We start from the raw sequence: 12,423 nt of genomic DNA, 5'->3' as shown, positions 1-12,423 counted from the left end.
CAGCTTTAAAAGTACACCAAAGGCTTTCAATGCCATTTGTTACCACAAAATTGCAACAAGCAGGTTCTTAGTATTACAATGTTCTTGCAGAATGAATGTGTCAAGAAACAGTTACAATGAAATGGCAGCAAAGAACATATTATGCTACAACAAAATCCACAGAAGGAAAAGTTCATACTCTCCATGAACAATATCACTGTAATTACCAGTCCCAGTGAGACTCATTATCTGAATCTTTGACAGTTAACAACAACAGTGTCATTTAAGTGTGAATCCCTAATGTGGGTATAACTGTCTTTTTCTTCTTTCCTACTTAGAAAATAACAAGCACATACTGAATTAGATATAGTAATGACTATTTAAATGTTTTACGTAACTGAAGCTGAAATCACAAATTCAAGAATATAATTATACCATCCCATCATAAAATGTTTATTAGGGGCCCTTTTTAGATAAGCTTATATCCAGCAGTATTATGTCATGTGGTACTACAATTACATGAATGGTAACATGTCGGCAGAATAATTTTAATATTTCACCTAATACACATAAGACTGAAGATATTTTCCAAAAGAGATAGTATGAAGAATAAATAAAATCAGTGGCATAGAACAAACGAATTATTATTGGTTATCCAGGTGTCAACTAGGGCATAACTAGTTCACACTACCATAGTGACCAAAGAAAAACTATGTACTCTGCATGCAACATAAACACCAACTGTTTATCGACAGTAACAATTTGCATGAAAACATAAATTAATAATTGTTATGGTTCAGAACTGTAACATGAAATATGATAAACCAAAACCCAGATGTTGCTGAACAACATTTCTGAATTTTCTTTTCAGCTACATCTCATCAAGCCCCACATTTAACTATCAAATACTGCCTCTAATTATAAGACAAACTTTCTTCTAAAACACATACCAAATATTTTTCAAAATAATGTACTTATAAGGAATAAAAGTCATTAAGGCGTATAGACCATTGTGAGGTAATGTATACAAGAGCTAGCTGTCAAATTAATATGTCCCGTTTCCCTGGACAATGTTTTATAATAACTGACACACAAAAAATTATCAGTATCTATGTGCATACCTAAAGAGCTACCTGGAGATGCCCCAAAGCGGGTACCCTGGATCGACGGCATGTTGGGGATCATAGTAGATCTTGGCTGAGGAGTAACTACTCCAACAGGTGGTGGAACACTGACAGCCTGTGGCCCTGCTGCAGCCCCACCTGGAGGAGCATATCCATAAGGGCTGCCAGCATTAAGAGCTTGACCCATCTGGCTGATTGTGGAGATATTTGGATTCTGTAATAAAAGAGTATTTTAAACTGAAATACTTATGGCATAATTAAACAATGGAAGCTCCCAGGCTGGAATATCAACAATGTACAGAAAAGAAAGAGTGCTACTTATTGTAAAGATGACACACTGTAGACAAACACACCTACAAAACACTTAGACCATAGCTTTCAGCCACAGCCTTCATCAGAAGGCCAGAGTCAGTGGTCATGCACATGAGGTGTTCCTGCTTATGTGAAGGAATTTGTGTATGCTTTTTTCTGACGAAGGCTGTGGCCGAAAGCTAGTTGTGCCCGTCTGCAACTTAATGTGTTGACTTTACAGTAAGTAATGATCTATCTTTCCCTTACATTGTGTGTACTTACGGCTTAATATCTTATATCAAGACAAAATTACATTACAACAAATATTGTTTGGATATTAAAGTTCTACAAACTTAATGGTGCAGTAGCACCAGCATGGTCAAACACGAAAAGGGTAGTGACAACCAGGCAGCAAATTTCGTCATATTGCCAACCAAGCAAATGCATCTCACATACCATGGTCTTTACAAAGCCCTACCATTTTTAAACTTCAGTTCACCTTCATCTAAACATAGTCAGAACTCAAGTGATTTTACAAATGGATAAATACTCAGTATTAGAACACATTTCTACAGGAGAAAATTGTTTCTAAAATAAATAAGTATGCACAGAACACTCAAAATATGGCACAATAAATGAAACACCAGTCTAAACAATGGCGCTAAAGCAGCTACTGCTCAACAGCACAGTCCACCTTCAAGGTTGGCAACAAATGATGTTAGCCCGGAGTGGTCCAATTTCTTTCAATTTGGCACTAAGGAGCGAGAGGATAACATACTACTGTTATTCAGTTTGCTAATTTTGTAAGAACAGTAAATCATGGAAATTAATAATGGATGTAAGTAACAGCTATGACTCTGTTGAGAAACATAGATCTACAAGTTCACAATTGGTTCATGAACACAATATGAAAACTAATTTTAAGTTAATGGTTATTCATGACAAAGATACCACAAATAACTGCAGCAGATAAAGAACAATTTAAAAATTGCCAGCTTCACATGTCAAAAGTTTCAGGGTACCAGGGGAAGTTTTATTAAATGGAGCAGCAAGTTTTTTAGTATGTGTGAAACTAATTAAGGCTTCCTAATTATTCAAGAAATTACCTAAATGATGCTGCTAGTGATTAAGAAGAATTGAATTTTTGAAGTGAATGTGTCGCAGAATTCAAAGCAAGCACGATATGGCACACGACTTCTGATGGAATTAAAAACCATGGGTCAACCAGGTATGGCTGATACCAAGATGGCACAGGATGGTAGATTCCTGTCAAGAAGGTGGAGGGAAGAATGCTACATGCTGGTAGCCACTTTGATCACATGACTTTTATTAGACAGGGTAGAGCACCCAAGAGTTAGCCCATAAATGGGCAAAAAGAAATTTGACGCAAAGCCGAAAAACCACCCGCAGATGGGTCATGGAGAATGAGGCGGGAGTGGGGGGAGGGTTCTCCCCCCCCCCCCCCCCGCCCCCCCAACCAGATGATCAGAAAGCTCATTACCCGGGATACCCTAGGGGCTGGGAACCCAAAGGAAATCACCTGAACAAGCAGCAAGGTCAAGATCGGCAACAGGGTTTTGGATGGTAGAGAGCAAGGGGGTGGTGAGATTAACACTGGGTGAAAGCCTGAAGGCCATTCATCAAGTCCATACATAACAAAACTCTGGTGAGGGGAGGGACCATTTAATAAAGCAGAGGGCCCAATAATGGCCATCAGTTCTGCAGTAAACATCCCACACATGGCAGGCAAGAGACGGTGTTCTGTGCTAACAGAAGATGAGAAGACATATCCCATATGATCGGCTGATTTAGAGCCATTGGTGTAAGAAAATAATACCACCCGAAACTCCTGTAAGAGTGAGCATAATAAACAATGGAAATCCATCAGAGTGACGGAGGCTTTCGCACCCCACAAGAGACCCATCTGAACCCGAGGCTGAGGAACTAACCAAGAGAGAATGAATGGGAGAGAATGTGGGGAACAGAGGGGAAGACGGAAATTGCGGCAGAGAGAAGGGAGGCACAGCCCAACTGGTAAACCCACCCAAGGGAGGGCAGCAGAAGGGTGACGTCTCAAAGCTGCGAAAAGAATACAATAGAAGGGGTGAGCAAGGAAACAGCGGATAAATATGGCATTGGAAATCAGGAGCTGAGACCAACAAACCGAAAGGGAGGACGTATCCCAGCATCACCCAGATGACTATCGACAAGGCTAGCACGAAAGGCACCGGTGACAAACGGATACCACACAATGGTGGGACCAAGTCCAAGATGAGCAGTATGGAAGGGCAGCTGAGCCATAAACTTGACAACGATAGTTCACACGTGAACTGAGGCGCAATAACTGTGAAGAAGAGTCAAACGATCTGTGCCATAAGAGGTGTGAGCAAGGAAGGGTAGGACATTGAGTTTATGAAAACATCCAACCTCTTAAAGATGGATATGGGGCAACCAAATAAGATTGCTGTCAAAAAGAAGACCCAAGAAATGTGACTGGGGGACCATGGTCAGGTGTTGAGCGTTGAGGTAGAGTTCAGGATCAGGAAGGATGTATTGCAGTGACAGAAATGCATCACCCATCTTTTTGGGGGGGGGGGGGGGGGGGGGGGGGGAAGATGAAAACCATGTGGGAGCATCCACGTGGAGGCATGCTGGATGGTACCCTGGAGGTGTCACTTCACAAGGGCCACCAACTGAGAACTAGCCCAGATACAGAAATTATTGACATACAGAGCAGGAGTGACCACTGGTTCGACAGACACAACAAGTCCATTAATAGCAATATGGAAAAGAACGACACTTAACCCTTTCATAGATAAAATTCATTTTTTACAGATTTTTAAAATATTAAGGTGATAACGTTTTCTTTTCAGTCCCATTATTATCACCACCAAAATATTTTTTAAGTTCTCCATTTTTTCACAACAGGAAGTGGGACACATATGTCCCATGAACCAACGCGAGATACCTTTTCTGCTGACTGACTGATTTTGTAATTTTTTTTTTTTTTTTTTTTTTTTTTTTTTTTTTTTTTTTTTTTTTTTTTTTTAGCCATAAACTGGATTTTGTTGAGAATAAAATAACTACAAATTATACATGCATTCTTTTTATTTGTGTAGAGCTAGTGTAAAAAATATTCATTACATTTCAGTTTTCATGATACATGACCAATACTTACAAAACTTTACATTCCATGAAACTTGGAAAAACATGGTGTGGCACAAAGTGGTACACCACAAGCAGTGCAAACAACTTTTGTTCTCAGAACGAGATTTTCACTCTGCAGCGGAGTGTGCGCTGATATGAAACTTCATGGCAGATTAAAACTGTGTGCCAGACCGAAACTCGAACTCGGGACCTTTGCCTTTCGCGGGCAAGTGCTCTACCAACTGAGCTACCCAAGCACGACTCGCGCCCCATCCCCACAGCGTTACTTCTGCCAGTATCTCGTCTCCTACCTTCCAAACTTTACAGAAGCTCTTCTGCGAACCTTGCAGAACTAGCACCCCTGCCTTTGCAGTGCAGTCCCGATTTTTTCTCAGGTTCAGTACAGTCGTCCCCAGACGGCAGCACCGTGCAGAGCTGGGTAACATATATCCCAACACTCGAACTGGGACATATATGACCCATCAACCACGAAAGGGTTAATACAGAGCCCAGTGGAATGCCATTCTCCTGCGTCTGAGGAGAGCTGAGAATGGTTTCAACCCAAACTCTGAATAACCAGTGGGACAGGAACTGGCGAATTAAAATCAAGAGGGGAGCTCCACAGATCCAACTAATGGAGTAAGTAAGATGTGATGGTGCCACACCATGTCACAGATCTTATGAAGATTGAAAAAAATTGCAACAGGATGTCAGCTCTGGGAAACGACCTGCCACACTGCAATTTCCAATTGAAGCAGATGACTGAGCAGAGACCATCCCTCCAAAAGGCCAAACTGGTAGGAAGGCAAGAGGTCCCAAGATTCGAGACCCCAACTGAGCTGGAAAACCCCTACTTGTTCAAATGACTTGCAGGGGACTTTGGTTAGGCTGATTGGCTGAAACTATCAAGTTACAGCGGTTCCTTACCAGACGTAAGACAGGAACCACAATACTGTTCCTCAACTGAAAGGGGAAAAATGCTTTGGAGCCAAATACACTTATACACCCACAGGAGCTATTGTCATGGAGGCCTGAGGTGTTGAAGCAATTGGTTACGGATGGACTCAAGGCCAGGGGCTGAATTATGGGAACAAGAAAGGGACAGAAGTAGCTCCCATTCAGTAAAAGATTAACCGTACGATTCCACCTGACAAGAGGCAAAAGGTAAGCGGAAAGCTTCAGCTTGCTGTTTCCAGAGGAGGACAGCGGCTGGATAGGAGGTTGACATTGATGCCATTACAAAATGTGTCACCAGGTGTACCACGAGAACCGATGGATAAATACAAAGGCCACCCAAAAGGACACTGCCTGGCATGGATGACTGCAGTTTGCAAACTTGTAGGGTGTGGAGCATAGCCCACACCCGTGAAGAAGAGACAGAAGAACCTAGGGAGGAGATAAGTGTTCCCAACACACCCACTTGCATGAAGAAATTTAAAGATAATAAGAGCGGCGGATGACTAGCACCATCTAAAGCATTGCAAGGCCCGACAGCAATCACAGATGGCAAATGTAATGGCCGTGCTCTATCACAGTGACAAATGGAGCCCGTCGAGCAGTGAATGGCAATGTCAGTGCAAATAATTGTACTGGACACATCACAGATGATTTCATCAATACAACCTGGCAAAGAGGAGGTAAAAAGAACCTGGGAGGTATGTAGACTCCAATCTGCACAATCCTGGGAGATATATAGAAACCAATCTGCACAATGAAAAGATCAATGGGGTAACCTGGCCATTGGGAAGTGACCAAGAGAATCAATGGGACCACTATTACAGATGTCACCATGTGGCAATCACTGTAATGAAAGAAGAAGGGGAGGAGAAGTGAGCCAAAGATCAATGGCAGAGAAACTGCTATAAGTGACACTAAAACAGCTAGGGGAACTATTATTAAGAAAAATTATTATTAAGACTAGACGAAAAAGCACTGCCCTGCAAGGGATGATGGACATTAAAATCCCCAAGGCTGAGGAAAAAAGGAGGGAGCTGCTGAAGGAGGGCAGTTACGACAATAGGCATGGATGCTCTTCAGGAGGGAGACACGAGACTGCAAACTGTGACTGCACTGCCCAAGTGTACCCAGACAGCAAGCACTTCGAACACAGTATGAAGAGCGATCCATGTACTAACAACATCCGTATGGGCCAATGTGCAAACACCACCGGAAACTCTCAAAGGGCCAAGCCAGTTACAACAGAAAGCATGGAACTGGGATGGTGAGTGAGCATCAGTAAATGAGATTCCTCGAGAACTACACAAGCTGCAGGGTAAAAGGAAATTAGGGATTGCAACTCTGAAAAATGACAGTAATAGCCTTTACAATTCCACTGAATATGCACGAATGCGGATCCAAACTGGAGGCAAATAGGCTGAAGCCATTCACACCTCCAGGTTACCATCCACCACAAACAAGGACACGGTGTCTTCCATAAACAAGACACCACACTCAGGTTGTGAGGGGGGCAGTCGGCACCTCTGATGGCACCAGAGGGGCCTTGTCCCGGGATTTATGTTTCTATTTACTTGTTGTTCTGTTTCTTCTTCTTAGATCGAGGAATGCAGGGCACGGAGAGAGAACAGGCTTCAGCGAGGTCTGCAACTGAGAGTGAGCGAGCAACACCTTGGGGCGCATGGACTGTGAGACCTGCAGCCGACTTGTGGGAGCAGGCCTTTGGTCTGCGAGACACCTGTGTGTGTGTGTGTGTGTGTGTGTGTGTGTGTGTGTGTGTGTGTGTGAGGGGGGGGGGGGGGGCGTGCCCCATCATTGATAGGCACCAAAGAAGGGAGGGGCTTCTCTGGCCAGGTAGGGGGAGCAGCAGCTGGAGGGGAGAGCATGGGAACTGAAAAGGAAGGGGGCTGGAGAGTGGGGCAGGACTAGGGTAAGGATGAGGGAGGAGGTTAGACAGTCATATTTTTGACATGCCTCAGTGTAGCATAAATCATCAAGGGACTTATACTCTTGTATCTTCCTTTCCCTTCTTATAAATTAGGCAATCCGAAGAGCACAAAGAGTGATGGTCATGACAATTAACACACAGGTGATGGAACGCAGAAGCTCCACTCATGGACTGGGCGTCCACATTCACTGCATAGGGGTACCCATACAACAGGAAGAAGTGCCAGAAACATAAACACGAAAAAGATATCATGGATGGTGGGCTGTCTGGCTTCACATTACAATGATAAATCATAACCTTGACCTCCTTCAGGACAGCACCTCCCTCAAACACTAGTATAAACTAGTATCAATGCGATTGTCCTTCACCCTTTCATATCATGCCAAACAAAATGAAAACCCCCATCGCTCCAGACTGGCTCGGAGTTACTCATCAGTTTGAAGGATGAAGTCCCTACGAAAAATGACACTCTTCACCATTTCATAGACTGGTGAGGAGTAATGGGAACCCAGACGTCGTCAAGACGGTCACAGACATAAAGAGCTGCAGATTGGACAGCAGAAGTAGTTTAGGTCAACAGCAAACCAGACTGCATCTTAATGAGTGACTCTCCTTTAGCAAACTTATGTTTGACAGTTTCCACAGAAAATAACAGTTTAGTGGCGGTCAAAGTGTTATGGCAGTCCTGGTTCTGAATACATAGCAGGGAAAGGGTTTCACTTCAAGCCTGTGAGCCTGGCATTCCTCCCAGGGTAAGCCGGAGACGGGAAGGTTGCAGGGTCATAAGAAGTAGCATTGAAAGATCCATTGCCAAACAGGACCAATGCATTTCATACACGTGTCCACACTGACACCACTCACTCTGATCAGGGGCCTTTCCCATGGGTGCCATCCAGCCACAGCAAGGGCCGTATGGCAAGGCAGCCACTGCCAGGAGTTTTGATGCTCCAGAATGACAAGCAACCTCTGCTAGACACACATCAGGAGGCAACAGCTCAGTTATTAGGTGTGTGATCCCTGTGCTGTCAGTGGACTCAACCAAAAGGGTAAATAATGACTCCTTTCTCGCTACATAGCATTGAAGGACAAAGGAAGAAAGATTGGGTTTAACATCTTGTCTACATCGAGGTCACAGAGAAGGCACACAAGTTCGGATTGCGTCAAGGAATGGGAAGGAAATTGGCCGTGCCTTTTCAAAAGAACCATCCCAGCCTTTGCCTGGAGAAATTTAGGAAAGTCACTGAAAGCCTGAATCTGGATACCAGACACAGGGATTGAACTGTCATCGTTGTCATCGTCCGAATGTGAATCCGGAGTACTAACCACTGAGCCACATCCCTGGGGTGCTGCAGGACAATGGCATCGAGGAAAACATGAAAAAGGCAGAAAGGCCACATGCCGAAGACATTATGTAACACGTTCTTTCCCAGTTGGCTCAAACCACGGAGAAAAAAATTTACAAGGTGAGGTAAAACCCCAATGGGGAACCAAAAACAACAAAATGGAAAGTTGACAAAGAAAAATCATAATGAACAAAAACTGGAAGAAATACAAGAAACCAGTTGGATAGCCAGGTTGACATAAGTAACAACACTAAGATAGGGGAAGGGCAGGGCAGAGGGGAAGAAGTGAGGATAGGGACAGAGGGAGGGAGGGAGGGAGGAGCACAGGGAAGGAAATGCAATTCGAGAAGGAAGAAAGGGCTGGAATAACTCAGTGCCCCATGTGCACCACGCATGAACTCACGAAAGAGCCATGAGTCGTGGTGGGGGGGGATTTGCAGTGAATGGTATGTAGATAAGGTATTGAAATTCTATTTAAAATTGAGAACAGAAGAATTTCCCATTTCATTCACGAGTCATTGGGTTGCACGTGATGAGCCAATTCACATCCTTGCGAATCATGAATCACGTGGTCATAACAACTGTCATATGTAAAAAATGATTCAAGATGTCAAAACGAGGTTTTTTTAATTTTTTATTTTGTTTATAGATAGTATGCAATGAGGTACATATGTGGTACGATAAATACTTGAAACCTTTTTATTCACTGAGATATGGAAGTAACCCATCCACAGCAATGTGGTCAGCAGCTCAGAATACATTCAGATGTCCACGGCACTGTAGGAAAACCCAAACTATGTGGGTATACACGTCCACAACACGTGGAGAATGGCGTAGAAGACGTAAAAGGGTGAGTAGCGAAATGATGTTGCGAAATGTGTTCTTAAATGTTAAAAAATGTGGAGATTCAAAGTTCAAATATTCTTAGCTATCAACCAAACTGATTTAAAATTTTGTTCAATTTATCCATCTATAATTGACAAAACAGAGAAAATTCTGGTCCTATGTAAAACCGCTAATTGGGTCTTTCATACAGTCGCTCACCGCCAAGTCAGGTGTGGTAGCTGAAGAGAGCAAAAAATTAAAGCTGAAGTTTTAAATTTCGAGTTTAAGAAATCGTTCACACAGGAGAATCATACAAACATATCACTGTTTGACCGTTGAAGTGACTCCCTTACGGACAACATAATAATAAGCATCCCTGGGTGTAAAGAAATAACTGGAAAAGTTGAAAACAAGTAAGTTGCCAAGTCTGGATGGAATCCCAGCTCGGTTCTACAAAGAGTACTCTACAGCATTGATACCTTACATAGCTTGCAGTTATCATGAAATCTCTCCCCCAGCGCTAGGTCCCAAGCGACTGGAAAAAGAGCAATGGATTCCTATATATAAGGAGGTTTAAGAACGGATCCACAAAATTACAGATCAATATCCCTAACATCAGTCTGCTGCAGAATCATCCGCAGTTCAAATAGAACAAATTTTATTGAGACCAAAGGCTGATCTCCAGGAATCCGCACGGTTTTAGAAAGCATCGTTCTGCAAAATTCAGCTTACCCTTTTCTCCTATCATATTGTGAACTATGGACGAAGGGCAGCAGGCAGATTCCATACTTCTAGATTTCCAGAAAGCATTTGACATGGTGCCCACTGCAGACTGTTAACACAGGTACAAGTGCATGGAATAAGTTCCCGGATATGTGAGTGGCTCAAGACTACTTAAGCAACAGAACCCATTGTGTCGTCCTCAACGGTGAGCATTCATCAGATACAAGGGCATCTTCAATCTCTCCTGAAGAACTCCATGGAAGTGTGATAGGATTACTGTTATTCTCTATGTACATAAATGATCTGACAGACAGGGTAGGCAGAAAAATTTGCGGTTGTCTGCTGGTGATGCTGTGGTGTACAGCAAGGTGTCCAAGTTACGCTGTAGGAGGATACAAGACGATTTAGACAAAATTTATAGTTGGTGTGATGAATGGCAGCTAGCTCTAAATGTAGAAAACTGCAAGTTATATACAGGGCTATTACAAATGATTGAAGCGATTTCATAAATTCACTGTAGCTCCATTCATTGAGATATGGTCACGACACACTACAGATACGTAGAAAAACTCAAAGTTTTGTTCGGCTGAAGCCGCACCTCAGGTTTCTGCCGCCAGAGCGCTCGAGAGCGCAGTGAGACAAAATGGCGACAGGAGCCGAGAAAGCGTATGTCGTGCCTGAAATGCACTACCATCAGTCAGTCATAACAGTGCAACGACACTTCAGGACGAAGTTCAACAAAGATCCACTAACTGCTAACTCCATTCGGCGATGGTATGCGTAGTTTAAAGCTTCTGGATGCCTCTGTAAGGGGAAATCAACGGGTCGGCCTGCAGTGAGCGAAGAAACGGTTGAACGCGTGCGGGCAAGTTTCACGCGTAGCCCGCGGAAGTCGACGAATAAAGCAAGCAGGGAGCTAAACGTACCACAGCTGACGGTTTGGAAAATCTTACGGAAAAGGCTAAAGCAGAAGCCTTACCATTTACAATTGCTACAAGCCCTGACACCCGATGACAAAGTCAAACGCTTTGAATTTTCAGCACGGTTGCAACAGCTCATGGAAGAGGATGCGTTCAGTGCGAAACTTGTTTTCAGTGATGAAGCAACATTTTTTCTTAATGGTGAAGTGAACAGACACAATGTGCAAATCTGGGCAGTAGAGAATCCTCACGCATTCGTGCAGCAAATTTGCAATTCACCAAAAGTTAACATGTTTTGTGCAATCTCACGGTTTAAAGTTTACGGCCCCTTTTTCTTCTGCGAAAAAAACGTTACAGGACACGTGTAACTGGACATGCTGGAAAATTGGCTCATGCCACAACTGGAGACCGACAGCGCTGACTTCATCTTTCAACAGGATGGTGCTCCACCGCACTTCCATCATGATGTTCGGCATTTCTTAAACAGGAGATTGGAAAACCGATGGATCGTTCGTGGTGGAGATCATGATCAGCAATTCATGTCATGGCCTCCATGCTCTCCGGACTTAACCCCATGAGATTTCTTTCTGTGGGGTTATGTGAAAGATTCAGTGTTTAAACCTCCTCTACCAAGAAACATGCCAGAACTGCGAGCTCGCATCAACGATGCTTTCGAACTCATTGATGGGGACATGCTGCGCCGAGTGTGGGAGGAACTTGATTATCGGCTTGATGTCTGCCGAATCACTAAAGGGGCACATATCGAACATTTGTGAATGCCTAAAAAAACTTTTTTGAGTTTTTGTATGTGTGTGCAAAGCATTGTGAAAATATCTCAAATAATAAAGTTATTGTAGAGCTGTGAAATCGCTTCAATCATTTGTAATAACCCTGTAGATGAGTATGAAAAACAAACCCGTAATGTTCGCATACAGAATTAGTAGTGTCCTGATTAATAGTCATGTATTTTAAATATCTAGGTGTTAAGTTTGGAAGCAAAATTGGAACAGGCATATGATTGCAGTATGGAAGGTGAATTGTCAACTTTGGTTTATTGGGAGAAGTTAGGGAAAGTATGGTTCATCCGTAAGGAGACCACATGTAGGATGCTAGTGCAACCTGTTCTTGAGTATTGTTCAAATGTTTAGGATCTGCACAAGGTTGGATTA

General features: G+C 43.2%; 1 protein-coding gene across 1 annotated transcript in view; it reads right to left on the bottom strand.

Moving 5' to 3' along the window:
* The window catches only part of LOC126473473 (histone acetyltransferase p300), a 171,376-nt gene that overhangs the window by 126,106 nt on the left and 32,847 nt on the right, over nucleotides 1-12,423 (bottom strand). Inside the window, exon 5 of the mRNA XM_050100549.1 lies at nucleotides 1,101-1,317. Coding sequence (XP_049956506.1) covers nucleotides 1,101-1,317 — 217 coding nt within the window. The remainder of the gene's footprint in view (nucleotides 1-1,100; nucleotides 1,318-12,423) is intronic.

The sequence above is a fragment of the Schistocerca serialis genome, chromosome 4, assembly GCF_023864345.2.
Source record: "Schistocerca serialis cubense isolate TAMUIC-IGC-003099 chromosome 4, iqSchSeri2.2, whole genome shotgun sequence".
Taxonomy (NCBI): Eukaryota; Metazoa; Arthropoda; class Insecta; order Orthoptera; family Acrididae; genus Schistocerca; species Schistocerca serialis.
This window is presented reverse-complemented; position numbering and strand designations above follow the sequence as displayed.